General features: G+C 46.8%; 1 protein-coding gene across 19 annotated transcripts in view; it reads right to left on the reverse strand.

Moving 5' to 3' along the window:
- Positions 1–10953: 10953 nt before the first annotated feature.
- The window catches only part of C2CD5 (C2 calcium dependent domain containing 5), a 57661-nt gene continuing 44899 nt past the window's right edge, over positions 10954–23715 (reverse strand). For 9 of the 19 annotated variants that reach the window (XM_058806081.1, XM_058806074.1, XM_058806075.1 and 6 more), the window contains 10 exons: positions 23028–23089; positions 22472–22570; positions 21976–22065; positions 20066–20153; positions 18977–19063; positions 17328–17378; positions 16222–16323; positions 15230–15420; positions 13825–13971; positions 10954–12326 (listed from right to left, as the gene is read on the reverse strand). In XM_058806081.1, the coding sequence (XP_058662064.1) occupies positions 12195–12326; positions 13825–13971; positions 15230–15420; positions 16222–16323; positions 17328–17378; positions 18977–19063; positions 20066–20153; positions 21976–22065; positions 22472–22570; positions 23028–23089 (1049 nt within the window). In that variant the 3' untranslated portion in view covers positions 10954–12194. The remainder of the gene's footprint in view (positions 12327–13824; positions 13972–15229; positions 15421–16221; positions 16324–17327; positions 17379–18976; positions 19064–20065; positions 20154–21975; positions 22066–22471; positions 22571–23027; positions 23090–23715) is intronic. The other 10 variants (XM_058806087.1, XM_058806080.1, XM_058806089.1 and 7 more) reach the window with 3 other exon arrangements.

A 23715-nucleotide genomic window follows, 5' to 3' on the forward strand; every position in this document is an offset into this window, starting at 1 on the left:
CCGGGAGGACGGAGCAAAGCGGGGCACGGCAGAGCCATGGGCAGAGCGAGCCCGTCCCTCAGCGCCCGTCCCTCAGGGCCCCTGCACGGAGCGCTGAGGGCGCTGGCTCTCGGCAGGCTGGAGCTGAGGGGGCTGGAGGACACCTCGCAGCTCCCTGTGAGGGGAAGCACAGGGACAAGCACTGCTCTCTTCCCCGCGGTGCCCCTGAAGGAGCCGAGGGAAGGACACGGAGCTGTGTCCGTGTCTGTGTCACCACCCAGAGGGAGCTGGGCCCTGCAAGAGGCTCCCCGGGATGTGCTCATGGGATCAAACCCGTCACAGCTCAAGAAGCGTTTGGACAGCACTCTCCGGCACACGGTGGGTTCTTGGGGCTGTCCTGTGCAGGAGCAGGATTTCGATGATGCTTTTGGGTTTCTTCCAGTTGGGGATATTCTCTGGTTTTCTGCCCACTGGGGCGGTTGGGTCTGTGAGGGGCTGGTGGTGCCCCAGCACTCTGGGGCTGTGCTGCCGTGCTCAGAGAGAGGGAGAGGAGGCAGGGAAGCCACCCACAAACCGAGGAGCAGCAGCGTGACCCTGCACAGCTGTGGCAGTGCCCAGCTCAGGCTTCCCTCTGGGAATCCCTCTGCACACCAGTGCACAGCCCTCCTAAATCCCAGTGCCATGGTTTCATGCCAGCAGAGCCACCCCAGCCACAGAAAGCGCCTCTCTGATAATCAGGCTGAAACATGGGAGGCACGCTCAGCTCCTCTCAGGGCCTCAGTGGCAGATCCCACCTTCAGAGCCACTCTAGTCCCTGCACGAAAGGCAGATCCATCTGGGCTCACCATGTCAGCCACACCTTGCAGAGCCCCCGGGGAACGCTGCAGCCTGCCACGGACCCTGAGTGAGCAGCCAGTGCTCTCCAGGCCCTCAGCACACGGAGCCATGGCTCTTCTGGGGCAGCTTTCAGGGCTGAGCAGTAATTTAGGGAATTAGGGGGTGATGGGGTGAAGGAAGGAAATCACAAAGAAAGTTCGATATGGTTAGTTTGATATCTCCTGGCTCTAAGGCAGCTGTACAATACCATAAATACCAGCTGGGTGTTTCGACAGTGTTTTCAGGTAGAGATCCCAACATGCTGAGTTCTCTGTGCAAAAATAAACCTGGACATCTCAATGCACTTTCAGTGCTTGAGAGAAGGAACAACATTCTCATTCACAGGGTGTTGCTGTGCAGAAACACACACTGACAAACAGAACACTTCATAATGTCTGATGAACATAAAAATGCCAGAAATGTGTAATTGCAGAAGAAATATTGTTTTCATTCATATTTAACATGCTACAGTTTCTGAGTGTTATAGGTGTTCTCTAATGATAAAAAATGGGAAAAGAAACTGAGCAAGGCATTTTGGTTAGCCTCTAGGAAAAAATATTTAGAACCAGGTAAATATTTTCATTTTGGTGAGCAAATTATTTACAAACAGCAGAATAAACCAGAATCTGTTCAGTCATGTCTGTTAAAAACAAACAGAACCATTCAGTCTCTGGAGACTAATTCAAAACATAGTGAGCTAGAGCCATTAAAAGTAAAACAGAAAAAGTGATTGAAAATAAGGTGAACAGAACTGTATCCCAGATTAGATCCTGACTGTTTGCTCACCTTTGGTTGAGAGGAGACAGACTGGAGGCTCTGTGCTGCTTGAGAAAGTGGAAAAGAGCAAGAGAAAGCAGGAATGACTTATTCTTTCAGCGTGCAAATGAATTAAGTTAAAGTACACCCAATATACACAAGACTTTGGGATATCTTTTGTTGGTGATCCTGTGAGACGTCCCTGAGCGTTTCCTGCCCTGTTTACAAGCAAACAGCCTGAAACACTGCAGTGACACTCCGCAGCTGTTGAGGAGATACAGATATGCCGTGATCAACAATCCACATCTTTAAACTGAAGCGGAAAGTTGATATTCAGGCAAGATTGCACTCTTTTGAACTCCATTTTAGTGAGATTGACGGTGAGTTTAAGCTCATGTCCGTCACTTGGTTCCAAGTAAGAGCCCAGCCAGAAGGGCCAGGTAATTCTGGGCAGGGCCTGTCCACAACAGGAAAAAGAAAAAAAAAAGATAAAAAAAAGATAAAAAAAAGTTGTTCTGAGAGGTGCCTTTAAGAAGCAGCACAGCGGCAGCATGGAATAAACGCCTTTTAAACGCTCGGGTGACACAGCGTGGCTGTTCTCGGTGGGAAGGAAAGCGCCGTGCTAGGAGGATTTCCCGGGTCACCCCCAAACGCGGCAGCGGCAGCGGCAGCAGCATCCCCTGCGGTCCCTGCCGCGTTCCTGCGCTGACACTCTGCTCTGCCATCGCCTTTCCAGCCACAGAATCCAGCTTTCCTTCCTGCCCTCGCTCCCGGCCCTGAACCCTGGCGAGGGTCAGAACCGCATCCTCCAGAAGATGCAGCTTTGCCTGCTTTCATTCGAGGCATCGTGCACTCCCACAGGCATCCCCTGTACCTCGTCTTTGCACTCCCTCAGCTCTCTCACTCCCAGAATAACAGGGAATTTCCCTCCACTGCAGCATCCCACACACTTTCTGCTCTGCAGAATTTAGCAGGGGAGTTGCACTGGAATCAGTTTTCAGGGGATGGCTTCCTTTTAGTGATGAGAATGTCACCATGGCCTGTTCCTGGCAGATCCAGTACCTTCCCAATGCATCCATTACCACCTGGCTAAAATCCCTTGCTCTGTGCTGTGCCCTCTGTTCTGCAAGGATTTCATGCTGTGTTAGTAGAGTCTGTGTGAAATTTGGATGTTATTTTTCAGGGGAAAACGAAGCTGAAACCAAAGTAAGCTCTCTGTGGAACCCCAGCCCTTATTTCCCACTGCCACAAATAACCAGTGCTCCTCTGGTACAGGGGTTTTTTTACCCAATGTACAACACAAAAATAATCAGAAATCATCACTGCCTGAACTGTCATTGTAGGACAGCTTTGGTGTGGTGTCACCTGTGAACAGGCTGATTTCTCTGAACTCCTTCTGCTCACACAGATCTGAAGGTGGCACCTGAATCTCACTCTGTAAGAGCAGCACAAACACTGAACTGTGTGAATGGGTGCACAGCTGCCCTGTTGGCAAAATCCCACTGTGCCTCTCCCTATCAGAAGTGACTCAGCAGCTCTGTTGAAAACACTCACAAATGTATGTTCTCACTGATAAAAATGTATGTTCTCACTGATAAAGCATTTTAAGCCCCTGATTTGACAGACAGTTTATATATAGTCCTGTGAAAGGGGAGAATTGCAACTGTGATATCAAATTAATTCCTGCAAAGTCCTGGTGTCCAGAGGCTGATCAGTTTTTACCTGGCTTGTACCAGTTGTACCAGTCCTCTGAGAAAACATGACCAGTTTTGCCACATGTTTTCCCCCCAGCTGTCATGCTGTGACAGTGCCATTGCTGTGGCAGCATCTGCAGTCACCCTTCCAGCTGCACACAGGAGTCAGAATGCACAAGAGTGAAGCACAAAATGGGGGAAAACACTTACTGATGAAAGACAGAGCTCATTCTCTGAAACTCAGAACCTCTTCTACAAGAGCATGGAAAGCACTTTCAAAACACCTTTTTATGCCAACAGTGATGCTGCCTGGTAAAAAGGTGGAACGAGAATGAGTGAAAACATGCAGGAGTAATGACAAGGAATGTGTCAAGGCATTAGCCACAGGTACTTTGCTTTTTGGTTCTGCATGGAAAGAAGGCTTTCTCATAAAATGGAATTTTATGTGTTTCTACACAGGCAATTTTCACAACCTTTCCATCACTGCTGTACATTACTGAAGTAAGGCATAACACCCAGACTTCTGTTCCACAGCTCTGGCTTCAGGATGCCTCTTTAGGAAGTTTTAATGCAGGTGAAAGTGCCCATGTAGGATGTGGGTGGGCAGGAGCACCAGTAAGGTGAAGACAAGCAAGCACAGGGAAATTCTGGGTGAAATTCCTGCCTGTGCAGCTCCATGTGTTTGTGCTCACTGTTGGCAGGAGGGAGCTGTGCTGCAATAATGAGATTACTCACAGAAACAGCTCCTCAGAAGGGTAAGGGACTTGCTGGGGGAGTACCAATCCAGTTCTGTTCAGCCTAGAGAACAGGAGGTTGCATGAACGTCTCATGGCAGCCTTCCTGCATCTGAAAAGGCTGAAGAGGAAACTGAGAGGGACTTTGATCAGGAGCTGCAGTGGTGGGAGAAGGGGGAATGGGTTCAGACTCAAGCAGGGGCAGAACTGGGTTAGGTTTACAGAAGAAATCCTTCCCTGTGAGGGTGGGCAGGCCCTGGCACAGGCTGCCCAGAGCAGCATCCCTAGAAGTTCCAGGCCAGGCTGGATGGGCTCTGAGCACCTGGGATGGTGGAACTGGATGATCCTTTAGGCTCTTCCAGCCCAAACTATTCTCTGACTTTGTGCATTAGAACTGACATGCCAAAGATTGTGGCTGGAAGGTCCTGTGGTACAATGCACAATTTGTGAAGGCAATACAATGCACATAAAAGGCACAATGGAACATGCACACCCACATGCACAGAGACTGCAAACACATCTCTGAAGCACACAGGCTCTTCCCTTGTAAGCACAGCTCCTTTTCCTTAGGAGCTCAGACAGACCCTGACCTCAGTCTGACATTTGCTGAGGTTTCAATTTGAGCAGTTGCTGTCAGGAAGCCATCCTTCACCTCTCAGTGTTGGTTAAGAATCCTGTTTGTGAGAAGGTTGTGTCTGATGTAGAGAGGAACATCATAAATTTGGTCTCACAATGAGTAATCCCTCTAGACCAGGATGAAGTGGGTAGAAGAAAAGCAGAAGAGAGGAAAAAGCTTGTTAACGTTGTTGCTGTATCTTCTCTTCTTATCACAAATGATCCTTAGTTCTGACACTTAGTGAAGTGCTTCAAGATCATCATGATTTTTTTTTTATGACTCCAAATTTAGGCACATCACTTCATTGGGACCCAGGCAGAAAATTTAAAGTTTGGTTAATGGGCAAACAATAGTGAAAATGTATTCTGTCTCTTCACAAATACAATTAAGATGGAAGCAAGGCTCGACACAGACATTGTCCATCGAAGGACAACTGAAAACTGAATGGAAGTGAATGAAACTGAAAACAGCTGAGTATGTTTTTCACGCTGGGTGGCAATACAAACTGCGAGGGAGGGAGGAGGGAGGCACCCGGGCCTGTGTGGTTTCCAGGGGAAAGCAGCCTCCTACAGGGATCTGCGGTTATTGCACAGACACAGCAGCGACACCGCGGCTAAAGCCCCAGGAAAGCAGCCAGGGACCAACCCGCACATCGCTCCGCTGAGCCGGAGCCGTGCTTTGCCTCCCAGCCCACAGCAGCCCTTTCCCCGCTGCCAGATACCGCGATCCCGCCCCGGGCTGCCGACACACGGGCATCTTCAGCCGGGGGCTTCGCCATTCCTGTTTATCTCAAGGTGCTCGCTCACATGTGGATCCCTTGGAAAGATCTGAGGGGCTGTGCTTCGCCTCTGTTTTGAGATTAGTCCTGTAAACCATTTGAGAGGCAGGGAAATAAGAGTTTTCTCTCTGGAGAGGAGACCCGGGAGATGGATGGCTTTGTCTCACAAAATGTCACCCTGCCAGGCGTGCCAGGCAGGACAGGAGGTTTCACAAGTCATTAGTTCATCCAGCTGGTGGGAGAGAGCCTAAGAGATAGCATAAACTGCTTGGGAAGATAAATATCAACAAAGCCCTTTTACTTGGAGACTCAGCGTACTTTTCAAACTGCCTGGTCACTTTGTGGGGAATATGACATGATAAGTTTACAGTATTTTAGCAGTGTTGCACAAAGAATAACCTTTGGAGAGGGTAACAGAAAATTGCCAGTGTATCAGCAATTGAGCAAAGAACAAAATCTTTGATGTGCAAATAATCAGTCATCTGGTAGGCGTAATTCTGCCATCATTAACATGATTTCTACTGAACTGGAGGGATCAAAATACACATTGCTGTGTAAAATAACCAGTCTGAATTGAGATAACACATTATTGGGTGCCATTCAAAAATCAATTATTAAAATAAAGCCCTTACTTGCATAGCACGATGACTTTTGCAGACCTGAAGATTCAGACATGAAAAAAAATGCTGGGAAAAAAGCATAGTGAAGTGCCTTGAAACAGCTTTGGGATGTAGGCCACTCAACCAAACTACATGAAACCCCCGAGCTCCTTCCTGTCAGGGCATGGAAAGCTGTAAATTGTGGCAAAAGCTATTGTTTTAGTCACTGTCATCACAAATTGAGGGAAAAGAAAGCTCCAGAAAGGGATATCCATGTCTGCCTTCAGAGAGGAAACGGAGATGCAATCATTCCCTGTGGATCCGCAGGCTGGGTCAGGGCACAGCAGGGCTGGGGGGCTCGGTGCCCACACCCAGGGCTGGGCAGTGCAGGGGGTGAGGGAGCCTCAGTGTGCTCCCAGTGCCAGCTGTGCCACAGCTTTGGGACAGGAGGCTGGAGCTGGCATGGGTGTCCCGCCAGGAGCAGGCAGCATTCCCAGAGGGTGACAGTGCCCAGTTTGGTGCCAGCTGTGCCACAGCTTTGGGACAGGAGGCTGGAGCTGGCATGGGTGTCCCGCCAGGAGCAGGCAGCATTTCCAGAGGGTGACAGTGCCCAGTTTGGTGCCAGCTGTGCCACAGCTTTGGGACAGGAGGCTGGAGCTGGCATGGGTGTCCCGCCAGGAGCAGGCAGCATTTCCAGAGGGTGACAGTGCCCAGTTTGGTGCCCAGTTTGGTGCCACAGCTTTGGGACAGGAGGCTGGAGCTGGCATGGGTGTCCCGCCAGGAGCAGGCAGCATTTCCAGAGGGTGACAGTGCCCAGTTTGGTGCCAGCTGTGCCACAGCTTTGGGACAGGAGGCTGGAGCTGGCATGGGGTGTCCCGCCAGGAGCGGGCAGCATTCCCAGAGGGTGACAGTGCCCAGCCCCAGCGAGGATCAGCTTCCCTCCCTTGGCAGTGAGTGGCAGTGTAAGGAGGTGTTTCAGCAGGAACGTGCTCACATGCCTGGGGTTTGTGGCAAGCTGGAAAGGCTCTCCTCAGCAGCAACCAGAAAACACAGCTCTGCCCACGTGGAGTTCCACACCGTGGATGGAGCTGTCAAAACACTTCCCACAGCTGAAACCTGGAGGACAGAGAAACTCTGCTGCTCTGAGAGCCTTTACTGGAGCAAACAATGCTGTGTGCTGCACTTACAGTAACTACAAACATCTTGCCTTTCTTCTCCTTCCACCGATTTTCCAAACTGCAAATGTTGAATCAGCAGATAACTCCTCAGATGGAAATCTGGCAGCGTTGTTGCATCTGTGTGTAGCTTTACAAGGATAAGTTTGCTCATGGAGGCTGAGGAGGTGAATGTGGAAGGACAGCTGGGTCACTCTGCCAGTGATGCTGGTGGAACAGAGGGTGTTCTGTCACTGGGCTCAGAGGATTTGAGATTGCTGGGTTTGGAGCAGGGATCAGGGCTACACTCAGGCAAAATTCCAGCCCTGGGATTTAGCTATATCCTTGTGCTGCTCTGCCTTGGGTGCCATCTACATTAATTCAAAACCTGTTTTTTGTCCCGCATGACACAGATTGCAGGAGCAGTTTCCCTTGGGTTTTCAGTCACTGTGTGTCCAAACAGCGTCTCCAGATTTTTGGGTGATGAGTTCAAAATAATCCAAGCCTAATTCCAGTGATTCATTTTGTGGTTATTCAACATGAAATGCCCTCAGGTGTCAGATTTCCAGAGGGGTTAAACACTCCCAACTCAAACGATTCAGCAGCTTTAAAATACTGTTACAAAACCATGGGAAGATCATATTTAACCTAGAGAAATTCAGCAAGACATTTCTGAGCTAACTACCCATCATCCCTTCTAATAAAGGAAGGATCTGTTAGACCAACTTCAACCAAATGTATTACCCAATTTCACAGGGAACTGAAACATTGGTCACAATGTGGGGAAAAAAATGGGGAGCATTTAGAGGTTAAGCTGATTTTCAGTGTGTCTGTTCAGATTTTCTTTCCCTGATTGTTAACTGAAGAGCACTTCAGCACTGTACAGCAGTGTCTTAATTCACTTAACTCTACTTTCTCATAGGATAGAAATGAACCCAAACATAACTTTAAATATTCCAAAAATAACATAGTTACCATTATATCAGCCACTCACTGTTTTATTGGCTTCTGTGTTACCTCTGTGTCTGACCTGAGCTTGATTCCCGATGTCTCCAGTTCTGTGCCCTGGTTTCCAGCGATACATACTTCTATTCTCTGCATGGCTGCATTTTTTTCACTAATTCTGGCTGTTCTGAGGCTTCAAGTGCCTTCAGTCCCCTCATTTTAGCAACTGAGGAATTATTTTGGACATGATTCCAGAGAGCAGTCAAAAAATATTTGAATTCCCTGTCATTAAGGTAGTCAGGGCTAATATAATATGAGATTTTCTTATGGGAAAAGTAAGCATAGCTGGTAAAATGCATAGAAGTAAAATTTAATTTGATTTATTTCTTGTCATCTCCATATATCATACTTTCCTTTTCTCTTGCTGCTTCACTCCCACCTATTCTCATAATCTGCAAATTACTTTAGTCTGAGATATTTCCTGTGTGTTAACTGCATTTCATTGGCTGCCAATTCAGTTTTCTGTTTCTGCACTTGCATTTGTATTTAGGAAACATGATGAAAATTAATATCATAATTATACCATTCAAGCAAATCATATGAATTAGATCTGTGTCTAGCCAGCCAAAAATATCTGTGGTTGTCATCGGAGTGTGCATTTTTCCCTCCCAGCAGCATCATCAGGCAGTGCTGTGGTTTAAGGGCAGCCAGGAGCTGAGAACCAGAGTGCCCCATCCCAGATGGAACCCGGGCAGGCAGAGGGAAAAACTGCTCCCCGTGTTACTCCACAGGCAAGGACTGCAGAGAGGAAGAAAAAAACCAAACTCTTTTCCTTTTTAAGTACCTTTTAACTTGCTCCCAAAATATTTATTCTGATTTCCTCACAGCTCTTGCGGAACTGTGGCGCTGTTCATCCTGAACAAACTCCTAACCAAACAAGGCACGAAAGCCACACGCCTTTTGTACTTGCCCAGCTGCAATGTCCTTTTTACCCAAACCTGGATAGGAGGGCAGCTGCTGCTCCCTCGGCGGGCCCGTGTGCTGCTGCTGTGGCTCCTGCACTGCTGTTTCCTGGGCCGTGCTCGCCGTTCTGCCCCAAGCCAGCCCCCCACACTCACCCACCCAGCAGCACCTGGAGCCACTTGGCTGTGCAACGGAATGAGCTGCAGGGAAATCCATGGAACCCTGCTGGAACCTTCCCCAGAGCAGCTGCTTGATGTCAAACAGATCCTGCGTAACCCACCCAAGCCATTCATCGCTCCCAGCTCCCGGGTCAGGCCTCCTAATGGCCTGGGCAGCTGCTTTGAGACGTCTCACATCATTTCGTGTCAGGTTTGTCTCCAAAGTACAGCCAGGCTGCCTGAGAGATCAGCTCTGTAATTGCAGAAACTCTGCACTGTGTGCTTCTTTAAATTCAATGAGACAATGTAGCTGTTTTATTGCACAATATCAGGGAAAATCAACCAGGTGAAATTTGAATTATTGCTTGTGCTGGGATCTGAGCAGATTTCTGTCGAGGCTATTTTCACATTCCCATTTAGTTTGGACTCGGATGGAGCACAGACCCCTTTTATTTCAGAGGAGCCTGCTTGCATTTTTTAAAGTCTAAAGTCTATGATGAGTTAAGACAAATCGTAACTAACCTTTCTTCCAGGGAAGTAAACAACAACTTCATTGAATTTGATGCCACACTAATTACATTATTAAAATAATGTCAGACTGTAAAAAGCAATGTCCATGTGGTGGAGGTTAGGATTTTTCCTTTGTCATTGCACAACTGACAAAGAAAGTAGAAGTGACAATTTTTTGACTCAGTTAAAAACTGAATCTGTCACTTGTGGAGTAATAATTGGAGAAGAATTAAAATTTCTAGAAAAGAAAGCTCGTGTGTGTCTGCAGAAACCCACTAGAGGAAGCTGTGACATTTTCACAGCCAGAACAGAAAAGATGGCATAGAAGCAACCAGCACCCTCAGAAGGGAAAGAATCAAAGCCAGCTACTGCAGTGTGCTCCTGCAGATACCTCATGCTCAATGCTCATGCTGCACACAACTTTTTGTGCCACTCCAAGACCTTTTGAAGTTACTCACATTCTGCCATTAGCTTCAAAGGGAAACAAGATTTGCCTCGCAAAACAATCAAGAGCTGCAACTATTTACTGGCAAATTAATTCAGGGCAGCTTTGGTTACAACAGCTACAGAATTTAGCAAGATGATTTAACTGTGTCAGTGATGTGTTCTGCAAAGGGCCAAATTCACACACTTCAAACACAAAGGATAATGAACTCCCGACCTATCAGAATCACAGATCTTGAATGGGTTGGGTTGGAACAGATTTAAAAGTTCATCTGTTGGGAGGAGAGGGGAGGTGCGGAGGAGGTTGTTGGTGCATGTTGGGAGTGGACACCCTCACTGTCCCAGGTTGTTCTGAGCCCATCCAACCTCACTTAAACCCTTCCAGGGATGCAGGGGCAGCCCCAGCTGCTCTGGGCCCCTGTGCCAGGGCCTGCCCACCCTCACAGGCAGGAATTCCTTCCCAATATCCCACCCAAACCCCCTCCTGTCAGTGTAAAGCCACTGCCCTTGTCCTTCACCCCAGGACCTTGGTGAATAGTCCCTCCCACCTTTCCTGTAGGCTCTCTTTGCAGCCCAGCACACAATTTGCAGCCCAGGCTGTAACATGCTGTACAGAACAGATTCCTCTGAGGTGAATGGGGCTGGGACACCTTTTGTACATCCAGCTTACACACTTACCTCATGCACATACATTAAGACAGCGAATTTTATAAAGATATTTATTGTGCAAGAATGATCTTCATGCTCATTTACAATGAAATAATTAGTTTTAACAAATAATCATGCCATTGCTTAATTTCAACTCTAAACAGAATATTTACATTCAAGTTTACATCTTTGTTCAAGTTCCATGTACAATGTTGTCAGAATTAAGCAAGAATGCATCTTCAAATCAATGGTTTTCTGTTGTTTTTTTTTTACAATAGACTATCATCACCTTTCAGACTTTTACTGGAAATGACAAATTTCCTGTCTGTGCAGTACCCTTATTTCCCAGCTACAGCACTGGAAAAGAACAAAAAGACCCCAGTGGAACCAGTGTCAGACACATAAATCAATCTCCAATTAGCCAGGCACTCAAACAGGAAGAGGCTGCAGGATAACCTCTGCACAACTGATTTTTGGGGGACTGTTTGTGTCATCCTTGAAACAGATCCTGCCTCAGGAAGATGAACCTCAGGACAATTCTTTCTCAAAGTCTTAAATAACGAAAAGATCTGCTTTGTCAATACCGAAGGGAACCTCTTGTGTTAGCACCAGACACACTCTGAACTCTTGGTTGTGTTCTGGGGTTTTTTGTCCCACCACAGGGATGCCCAGGATCACAGCATTGTGGTCTGGCAGCTTTTAAAAAACAATTAAAGAAACAAACAACAGCCCCCAGCTCCCAAATATAAAAACAACAACGAGGTAAGAAAACATACTTTCAATGAGCAGAAATTCAAGCTGTAACTTTTTGGTACTGCTTTTTCTCTCCACACTCTATGATGTAAAGGAATTCCAGAGTCCAGCCCACGTTTCCTTGGCCTGCACACAAATCTCTCCCTTGTTCATCAAAGGTTTCCAGCCCAGCCTTCTCAGGCACCTCCCTCCCACCCTGACCCGAGACAGACAGACAGACAGACAACACTCACACTCAGATACGGTTCCAAATGACAACTCAGCATGGTCCCACTGAACAGCTCAAAATGGAACAGAATTTTTCCTTCCTTCCTTCCACAGTTCCATGAGATGCCTGCTGTTCTAATCCACGTTCTCCTGTGAGCGCTTCACGTGCTGCCTGGTTTCACAGAGGCCAGAACAGGAATGAAGGAGCAGAGCTCAGCTGCCAGCTCCTGCTCTGACTCGTCTCAGTCGTACGACAACAAAAAGAGTGATTGTCCTGGGGTCGGGCTGTGAATCCGTGGACAGACACTGACTTTGAAGATGCAAACGTAGCGATTCCCATTGCGAGTGGCCTTGGTGCTGGGCAGGGCAGCGCTGTGCCCTCACGTGGTGACGTCCCCAGCAGAGCCCGCGGGCTGGGCCGCGGCCGCAGGAGCCGGCACGGGCAGCGCCTCCAGCTCCGACTCGCGCACGAAGATCACGGCGTCGCCGCTGACATTGATCAGACACTGCGCCTGCAGAGGACAGCACACAGTCACCCAACGCCAACCCGTCACAGGCACCCAACAGCCACAGTCACCCAACACCAACCTGCCACAGTCACCCAACACCAACCTGCCACAGGCGCCCAACGCCAACCCGTCACAGGCACCCAACAGCCACAGTCACCCAACACCAACCTGCCACAGGCGCCAACCTGCCACAGGCGCCCAACACCAACCTGCCACAGGCGCCCAACACCAACCTGCCACAGGCGCCCAACACCAACCTGCCACAGGCACCCAACGCCAACCTGCCACAGGCACCCAACGCCAACCTGCCACAGGCACCCAACGCCAACCTGCCACAGGCGCCAACCTGCCACAGGCACCCAACGCCAACCTGCCACAGGCGCCCAACACCAACCTGCCACAGGCGCTAACCTGCCACAGGCACCCAACAGCAACCTGCCACAGGCACCCAACGCCAACCTGCCACAGGCACCCAACGCCAACCTGCCACAGGCACCCAACGCCAACCTGCCACAGGCGCCAACCCGCCACAGTCACCCAACAGCAACCTGCCACAGGCACCCAACGCCAACCTGCCACAGGCACCCAACGCCAACCCGTCACAGGCACCCAACGCCAACCCGTCACAGGCACCAACCCGTCACAGGCACCAACCTGCCACAGGCACCCAACGCCAACCTGTCACAGGCACCCAACGCCAACCTGCCACAGGCACCAACCTGCCACAGGCACCCAACGCCAACCTGCCACAGGCGCCAACCTGCCACAGGCACCCAACAGCCACAGGCACCCAACAGCCACAGGCACCCAACAGCCACAGGCACCCAACAGCCACAGGCACCCAACAGCCACAGGCACCCAACAGCCACAGACCGTGCTCGCTTACAGATGCTAATGCACCTGCACAGAAAAATCAACACAGATCCAGAGCAGGACAAATTACTGCAATTCATTGCTGAGAGAACCTGTGCCAGCTCCTTTTCTATGTGCTCCCTTGTGTGCTACCAAACATGCAGATGGATTCCTGGGAGACCAGCACAGTGAAATATCTGCACATCTGTACCTGCTTTCCTTACTGTTCTGAATAAATTTAATTTACTGAATATTCTGCTATTGTCTTCACAAATCAAGGTTTGTCCCTTTATGCACAAAATGGAGCATTTTACATCACCAACTCCAGGTACTTTACATGGAGTTAGGATGGAAATCCTACACTGCAACATCAGAAATATCAAGAAAGCTCTGCACTACTGTGCAACTGTCTCCTGCAATTCACTTATTCTAGCAAGCTTGGTTCTTTTATCTATCTGGGTATTTATGAAACATCCTCATAATTTTGTGTTAATACAAGAACACTCTTGGATTCTTCAAACGTAATCCAAGATATCAAGAAATGTTGTGCAGCTCTGGCTTTACAGCACTACTAGTTTTTTAAGACATAAAATGCACGTTTGTATCATACTGACCACAAGAGCACTTGTTATTTCACACCCCAGTGTACCTGATTTTTGTTTGGGTTCTCCATGAAAACACACTGCTTCATTATGTAGGACACAACTGCATTCCCTCCCAGAGCTGCAACGTGGGCTCTCACCATGGCAAACACTTCAGCAATGAAAGCGTGCAGGAAGCCACTGACACCACCCTCCTGCAATGGAAAAAAGACACATCACAGATGGCACTGGGCCTGGCTACAAGATGCTGGGTACTTCTCTTACACATCTATCGGCTGAAAAACTCAGTGAGTCCCTCATGGTGGGGAGAGCTTTAAAGCCACTCCCTGTTTGAAGGGTCAGTCCCCAATCAGATGGAGAGAGACCATTCACGGGGGCCTGGAGTGACAGACTGGATGGGATCCTTGCTGGGATCTGCTGTCACAGACACCGAAGCTCATCAGCTACTGAATCTGTACCTACACAATCTGCACTCAGTCCTGTGACCATTTCCCTGCTGACATCCTTTTGAAAACACTGTCCTTTTCACGCATGGATTTCTCAAGTTAGAAGGGGAAGGTAAAAGTAACTTGCAAGATCTAAACAAAATGTTTGTCTGATCCAAGTTTCTCTACAGAGTTCCCAGCCTATTTTCAGGAAGACTGATCATTTTTATTAACATCTGCTGTGTAATTTCAGCAATGTGTAATTGGGAAAAACCAGCAAACTCTTCAGCTCTGACAAGCCAGGCAAGAAGTACACTCTTCTTCTGTGGCCAAAAGCAAAGACACAGCTACTTCCCAAAAGGACAGGAAAATTAAAAGGAACATGGCTTGCATTTTGACATGCTCAGAGATTATCTGTTTTCCCAATGCAGAATGGAGCTCAGGGATTGAACCTCACCTCTAAGCTGGTTGCATGGTCACAGGCTCATGGTGTAATTTTTGATGCTCAAAACACAAAGTTTAGTTACAGAGAATGCACAGAATGTAATGTTAAAAGTCAGCATAACATTATCTATGATATGGGCAATGATGTATTAACCAAAGAATTAACCAAATACACTGTGAACCTTCCTCACTGAGCTTGTTAAATGAGAGAAGAATAGATGACTTATGTTTTTCTTTAGCATTTAATTTGGGCTCAAATGATCCTAACTTCTGCCACTGCTGGTCAAAGACACATTTTTTCCATACAGTTCTGTTTAAGAACTCACTGGTTTAGTGTTCTACCCAAATCAGCAGCAGTGGCAATTGTTAACTAACCCCTTCCTAACAGTGCCAGACGGAAAATGGCTTCACGTGCTCTGTGACAAGAGCAGCACAAAGGAACTCGTTCTGCACTCAGCACCTTCCCCCAAGTGACACAAGCTCTACTCCCCGGCTGTGCCACAGCTCAACTCAAACCTCTGATTCCCACAAGTAACACAAACTTGCTCCCTGGCACAACAGGCAGCCCTGCCACGCAGCTCACCTCGCGCAAAGAAGTGGTTTCTCGAATAAAAAACATGTTGATTATCCCAAGGTATTTGGTTATTTTCGCCCCAGGGAGGAAGGAAAGAGGAGTCATCTTAACAACTGAGACAGTGGAATTGGTGCCCGACGGGACAGAACGGTGCCTCAAGTACCCCTCAGCCAACGGACTCGCCTTTTCAAGGGAAGTAGCTGAAAAACGGGAAAAAACGGCAGGAAATAACTATCGAGATCCATCAGTGCTCCTCAAAACACAAAAACTCTTCTTTATGGTTTTCCAAATAGCTTGGTGACAACATTCAGCTGCCTGTGATGCTCAGCCACATACGTGAGAAAGGAAATCATCATGCAACGCATGCAAAAGGAGACAAGAAGCTGGAATGGCATTTATTGAGAGAGTGGCATTCCTGCGAAAGGAAAACATTGAGGCGAGCAGCTGCACACACAACCGTCAGTTATAATGTGAAGGTAAAGGAAAAAGTGCCAACATTTTGAAACATGTATTCTGCTGGAAGAACAAATTATAGGAAGTGTGAAAGTTGTTGTGTTTCCCCAGTGCAGCATTTTCCATTAAAACAGGTATTAATCTCTGCTAATTTAAGCAAGATAGTCAGACCTGTGGCCAAAGAACTGCTGAAAACCAACTCACCACTTGCTAATTTAGTGATCATTGCCTTGACTGTCCCCTTGGTGATTGCTTCCTGTTTCTCACCCCCAATTTTCCAAGATCATACATACACCTACATCCATGCAGTGGATGTTATACAATTAGTAGGCGTACACACATATGGAGAACTAATTACAGCAAGACTTCATTTGGCTTTTTATGCTACGGTTCATCAACCCTACGTGAGGTTACAGAACAATGCCAGCAGTTTTCACCCTCACACGAGATCTGCAGTGCTCCTGCCGGGCAGGGCACTCCCCTAGTCACCACTGGGAAATCAGAGATATGTCTGAGATTATCAGAACGGGGTAGAAACAGCCGCCTACTTGTCTTAATTGATCCGCGCCTTATGGTCTGAGCTTTCAGTTTAATGAGCTCTATCCAGCTGTTGCATCTGTCTGCAAAGGAACTGTAATCAACTGACGTTGCTGGAAACACAGACAGAAAAACAAAAGAAAAAAAAAACAGAAAAAAATATATGGATGATGTCTCTTGCTCCTCTCAGCGCTCCTTTTTGAGGAGGCAATGCTTCCTGCCTAAGAGAGAACAACCATCCGTGTGCAGCTCTGGCTAAGAGCAAAAGTTACAGGCTGGGCTTGGACTGCTCCAAACCAAAGTACCAAAGAACCCATTTCTGGTGGTGTCCCAGCTCTGAACCACTGCCTGAGTGGGACTTCAGCACTGAAAAAACATGCAAATACAGTCAGTAAGGACTTATGCTAGATTAGGTTTTTTTATAATCTCAATTTAGGATGTAAGTTATGGCTTTTTAAACTTGATTTAAGCCTTTTTTAATTTTCATTGCTTTTTTTCCCTTACAAAGAGCTGCTGATCAGGATTTAAATTTCCCAAATGTCTTTATCAATAACTAACCTACAGAGTGAAAAAAGAAGAACCTTTGGTGATGAGGATAAGAGTCACAAACTGAAACAACACCTCTGTTTAAACACAAATGAGTTTGCCTTAGAGAACACTCTCCCTTGCCCCACATCCTCCCTCCAACACCCCTCCCACGAGCATTACAATAAGAGTTGTTTCTGCTATGACTTTTGGTATTAGTTGCAGGGGTGTTTGCACATCTTTAAAAAAAGGGGGGGTTGCAAACACCGTTTCTTCATTACCCTGAAGAAACGGGAGGAACACATGCTAACTTCAAATCAACACAGGCAAAACAGCTCTCTGCCCAGGGACTCATTGTCTGTCACATCAAGTTACATCAATGTACCCGACAGAGAGGCTGTCATTACCACAAATCTAACTTTATAATGAAAAACCACACCAAAATATTAGGATCTCATTAAGCCACACCAGAGCATGCACTCTCAGTTAAGTAGTAAACACTTCCTGGAGTAAGACTCGTCCAAAAAGAGTATACCGATATCCCAAGAATGCTCATTGTGTTCTGGCAGATGGCTACATTAAGGAAACTCACCTCTCTGAGCAGCAGGAATACCTGTGTGGGAACTTGCACCCTCCAGGGCTTCTAACAAAACAAAATTAATTGCGTTCAGATCTTCTGTTAGGCACAGTCACAGGACAACAGCTTCCAAGAAAGATGGCAGGGACTATTTCCAAGGGCCTGGAGTGAAGGGCAGGGGGAATGGCCTCACACTGCCAGAGGGTAGGGCTGGATGGGATATTGGGAATTGTTCCCTGCAGGGTGGGCAGCCCTGGCACAGCTGGGGCTGCCCTGCATCCCTGACAGTGCCCAAGGCCAGGCTGGGCACTGGGGCTGGAGCACCTGGGACAGTGGCAGTGTCCCTGCCATGGCACGGGTGGGATGGGATGGGATTTAAAGGTCCCTTCCAACCCAAACTGCTCCACGATTCTGTGACACTTCTAAAAGATTCTAAAGTCAAGTATGAAAAAATCCCACCTTCTACATAGTATCCTGTGTACTTTGATAACAGAGTTAGTGTAAATAATTCACTTTACTAAATCTACCTTGCAATTTTAATATGTTTATTCATCAAAGGTCACTACTGTATAAGACTGTAAACCAGTATTTCTAAAACAACAATCCTACAGAAAAGTAGAGATATGTTAAATAACCTGTTAAGCAAATGTAACTACAACGAGGTTGTGAAGAAATGACAGATGGAATAATTTCCAGGCTGAACTGCTCTGCCTGCTGCCCGATACGGGATGTGGAGAGCAGAGGAAAAGGGGTGCATGGGAACAGGCTGCCCTCCTCTGGTCACTGCCCAGCAATGGCCACAGGCACCAGCAGCAATCTCTGGAGAGCTTCTCGTTTTGAGAATAAAAAGTGCAGCAAATTAAAAGGTAAGCATTAAAAAAAAATCAGTAAGAATCTTTTTGCTGAAACTAATCTGGCCTCTGAAAATACAAGTAAGTGTGGAAGGCACTCTTCTTTACACAAAAAAAGTAACAGGCAATAAAGGGAGCTCAGACATTTACAGTAATTCCCAGATATTTAATTTCCTCCCAGTAACCATTTTGGTAGATAATCCAACAAGGGAGAAGGAATTAAAGACAGCTGATTTCAATGAACTGAATTTTTAATGCAGCCATAGAAGAACTGTGACAGCCATTCTTGAACTGCAGCTCTATCTCAGGAAAAATAAAGCAGCTGTTTAACAGCTGCAGTGTGCTGCACTGGACAGATTATTTACTGTACAAGGTTAGGCTCCTTTCACTCAAAGGAAATTTGCATGCAATCAGTATCTGGCAGATAAAGTATTTCCCAGCATGAAAACAATGAGATTAATTCTGAGAGGCTAAGAAAACATGAGGTACTTTATATGGCCATTTCAATATGGGACAAGGCTAATTATCAGGTAATTGATAGTTCTGTCAGATGACACCCAACACGCAGTGCCTTGCAGCACCTTCAATATTCTAAATGCAAAGACAGAAAATATAGACAGAATGATCAGCCAAGCCATCTTCTGTGACTCTCAAAAAACTCCACAACAGGAGTAAATGTACCCATTATGCTGAGGCAGCAAAGCACATTTAAAGCCTGTGAAGTACAGATATTTTAAAGCCTCTACAACTATGAAAGAGCAGAACTCAAAACCCATAAAAAACAACAGTTCAATATTCTTCCCCTTAACTGACCTTTAGCTGGAGAGAATGATTGAGAAGAAAGGGGATCAGAGGAAAGTTCCAAGGGAAACTGGAGCTGTTCTTCATTGTCTGTAGATGCTTCAAGAAATAAAACATGGCCAACTGATAATTAACCCCAAAATAAGATTTGCCAGTAATTACAAGCAAAGTCAGTTTAGCCAGGTCTGACTTGAGCAGGTATTTTCAGCATGTGCATGAAGCGATGCAGTTCTGCAAAAACAAATCCAGCTGCAACACTGAACAGAGCCTGTGTTCCACTGAACAGGATTTGAAGTTTTTAGGAGAAAAATGAAGGCCATTCATGCATGTTATTTTGATTCTGCAGTTGGATCTATGTCAGCTATTAGAATAAAGGTTACCACTTATTTCACATGAAAGGAAACCCCCCACTCTACTGAAGAAGTCAGCTGTAACTAATGTTTTAGAAACATGTGGCTCTGTTGCAGTATTTAATTCCAGTCTGAAGACTGAGTGTGCTCAGAGCTCTGCCTGAAGCCCCACTGCACACTTGCATTTCCAGCAGGAGCTGCTGCTTCACTGGCAAGGTGACGTACGCCCACCACAGCAGTCTATTCCACGTGCTCCACTGAACTCCAAAACTATTTCTGGCCTGCCTAAGGGTTTGCAGAAAGCTGGGGTTTTTTAAAAGTATTGCAAATAATTTATTTTCCACCTTCTTCAAGTACAGACAAAATTTATACTTATAAGAACAAGTATTCCCTGATGAGTTACACATGTTCCAAAATACAACAGAAATATCATCATCTGTTACACCAACCTTTTAATCAAAGTAGTATCATAGAATAAGAAAGTATTAGAAATTTGCTGATTATTGAAAATAAATACATAATACTTGATAAGTAAGTAATTCTGCTGGAGGTCAAGTACATGAACTCTAAAAAACCTCTATGTGTTGAAAGACCCTCTCTGAAAAATATGTGTATTTGAACTTGATGATCCTTGTGGGTCCCTTCCAGCTCAAAATATTCTGTAGTCTGTGACCTGTACATGTAACTGAAATCACAATCCAGACTCATTAGGCACTGGGGATAAAAAGGAAAGATTCCTCACAATATTTACCTCTTTGCTGTGATTTTTCTGTAGGTGCTTTGTTGGCTTGTAGTGCTTGGTTTTTGTCATATGTAATGGCAACAGCTGTAACTGCAATCTGCAAATCAGGAATATTTGGCATATTAGCTAAGTTGATCTCTTGTGCAATCTAAAAAATAATTTTGCAAACAAGCAGTTCTTTGCAGAGAAACATAATAAAGAAAAACCATCTAAGAATTCAGGAGCCATTTTTTGCTGAAATTAGGAGGCAGCAGTAAATCAAACCCTGGCCCACGTTACCCTGAGCAGCAAACACTGCCCAGGGCTGTGCCTGGAGGCAGCAATTCCCTCAGCTGAACCCGTTCATCCTAAATCCCTCACCTGAACCCGTTCCCAACCCCTCACCTGAACCAGCTCCCCCCAATGCCACACCTGAACCAGTCCACCCCAATTCCTCACCTGAACCCATTCCCAACCCCTCACCTGAACCAGCTCCCCCCAATGCCACACCTGAACCAGTCCACCCCAATCCCTCACCTGAACCCCAGTTCCCCCCAATGCCACACCTGAACCAGCCCATCCCAATCCTCACCTGAACCCCAGTTCCCCCCAATCCTCACCTGAACCAGCCCATCCCAATTCCCTTACCTGAACCAGCTCCCCCCAATCCTCACCTGAACCAGCTCCCCCCAATCCCCTCACCTGAACCCCAGCTCCCCTCAATCCTCACCTGAACCAGCCCATCCCAATCCCTCACCTGAACCAGCTCATCCCAATCCCACACCTGAACCCCAGCTCCCCCCAATCCTCACCTGAACCAGCCCATCCCAATCCTCACCTGAACCAGCTCCCCCCAATCCTCACCTGAACCCCAGCTCCCCTCAATCCTCACCTGAACCAGCTCATCCCAATCCCACACCTGAACCCCAGCTCCCCCCAATCCTCACCTGAACCAGCTCCCCTCAATCCTCACCTGAACCAGCTCCCCCCAATCCTCACCTGAACCCCAGCTCCCCCAATCCTCACCTGAACCCCAGCTCCCCCCAATCCCTCACCTGAACCCCAGCTCCCCCCAATCCTCACCTGAACCAGCCCATCCCAATCCTCACCTGAACCCCAGCTCCCCCCAATCCCTCACCTGAACCAGCCCAACCCAATCCTCACCTGAACCAGCTCCCCCCAATCCTCACCTGAACCCCAGCTCCCCCAATCCTCACCTGAACCAGCCCATCCCAATTCTCACCTGAACCCCAGCTCCCCCAATCCTCACCTGAACCCCAGCTCCCCCAATCCTCACCTGAACCCCAGCTCCCCCCAATCCTCACCTGAACCCCAGCTCCCCTCAATCCTCACCTGAACCAGCCCATCCCAATCCTCACCTGAACCCCAGCTCCCCCCAATCCCTCACCTGAACCAGCCCATCCCAATCCTCACCTGAACCAGCTCCCCCCAATCCTCACCTGAACCCCAGCTCCCCTAATCCTCACCTGAACCAGCTCCCCCAATCCTCACCTGAACCCCAGCTCCCCCAATCCTCACCTGAACCAGCTCCCCCAATCCTCACCTGAACCCCAGCTCCCCCCAATCCTCACCTGAACCAGCTCCCCCAATCCTCACCTGAACCAGCTCCCCCCAATCCTCACCTGAACCAGCCCATCCCAATCCCTCACCTGAACCCCAGCTCCCCCAATCCTCACCTGAACCCCAGCTCCCCCAATCCTCACCTGAACCCCAGCTCCCCCCAATCCTCACCTGAACCAGCTCCCCCAATCCTCACCTGAACCCCAGCTCCCCTAATCCTCACCTGAACCCCAGCTCCCCCAATCCTCACCTGAACCCCAGCTCCCCTAATCCTCACCTGAACCCCAGCTCCCCCAATCCTCACCTGAACCCCAGCTCCCCCAATCCTCACCTGAACCCCAGCTCCCCCCAATCCTCACCTGAACCAGCTCATCCTCGGGCAGAGCCACGGTGAAGTTGACGTGGCAGAGGCAGCAGGGCACCATGGAGCGCAGCTTGAAATACAAACTCTGATGGAGACAGGAGAGCATTTGTGTTACTCAGGGAAAAAGGGGGGTTTATGTCAGGGAAATTAGGGATCACAACTCTCTTCATAGCAGAAGTCATCTAAGGATATTAATCTGTTCTTGAAGAAGAACTACGTTTGTGAAGTCAGGGCAGAATGCCATTTACTGTCGAGCTGTCTATTTCTAGAGTATCCTGCTGGTCAAAGGACTCCTTCAGGTTCCACAAGCTCTGGAACTCCCTAATATACTGAAACAGGCTGAACCTATCTTTACAGAAACCCATGAGCTAATTACAGACACTCTGCAGTCTATTTCCAAAATTATGAGGCACATGTTAATTTCAGTGCAGCTGAATTTTCCTTGGCCCCCATTTGAACACATAAAAAAGTATTTGAAATAAGATTCTTACCTTCAGCAGATTCTCACAGAGATCATTAAAGTTCTTATTGAGTGTTTGATTTGTTGGGTTAATGTTGCTTAATCTGGACACTCTAACTGCTGTGAACATCTGAATTAGAAACAAACATGGAGATTTTTGGCCAACATATGCAAATATATTTTATCCACTGTCTTAAACCCACATTCATAAAGAAGGAAAATAATGTAAAATATGTTAACATTTATGTTCAATAAGTATCAAAATAAGTTAGCTAAGCAACACAATCAACAATCTGTTCCCTTTAAAGGGCTTCAGACTCAGCCAAACATTTCAAAAAGCCAAATTCATGAAGTTCAAATTTACTGTAATTACTTGCGTATTTCCATATTAGATTATTTGTTACATGACAGCATTTAAAAAAACCAACAAAAGCCCAGGTTCTCATACCTTATTGTTCTTACCAAAATACTACTTTTATTTCTGTCACAAGGGTGTCCTTTGAATTTAGCTTTCAAAATATATATTTAAATTACTACAGCATATTTCAACACAATTTAGCAAAAGTTTCAATTTTGAATAACCTTACTTGAATTTCTGGTGTCCAGTTATTTATACCAGGCATAATTTCTGTGTTGCAACTGTAGAAACCTGTGAAGAAAATATTTGTGAAAAAATTATATTTTATACACTGCAACATAAAAATACTCAAAGGAAACACATGTGACAAGGCTTTGCAAGTGTTTTCCCTCCTGTGGTTTTGAATATTAGAGCAGAAATGAGATCAACATTCAAGAAAAAATACAGAATCCTTATAGGAGGGGCCAACACCCCAAATCCACAACCGCTCCACCTATTTCTATTAGATAAACTATGCACAAATGAGGAAATTTTTTAAAAGGTGTGATATGAAAAGCTCAAAAGCCAACCTTTACCAGAGAGCACAGTAAAGGCTGTAAAGGAGCTACAGAAGTGACTGACTGCAAATGAAAAACAGAATTATAATGCCTAAACAGCAGAGGAAAATAATTTATTAACAGCAAGTCAGTGATTCTGAAATCCTGAAGATAAAGTTAAATAAGCAGAAAAGAGCCCAGTCTGGTAGGGCCTACATAAAAGCACAACACGAGCTAGAAAAGAAATTGTGTAGCAGCTTGCAGAGCTTATAAATATTAATGGACTGTCTTTCAGAACATCAAAAGCAAAAATTCTGTTGAGGAATCAAATAAGGTTTAGAAAGGATATGCAGAAACAATATAATGAAAGCAGAAAATATG

This window comes from Ammospiza caudacuta, chromosome 5 (assembly GCF_027887145.1).
Source record: "Ammospiza caudacuta isolate bAmmCau1 chromosome 5, bAmmCau1.pri, whole genome shotgun sequence".
Lineage (NCBI taxonomy): Eukaryota > Metazoa > Chordata > Aves > Passeriformes > Passerellidae > Ammospiza > Ammospiza caudacuta.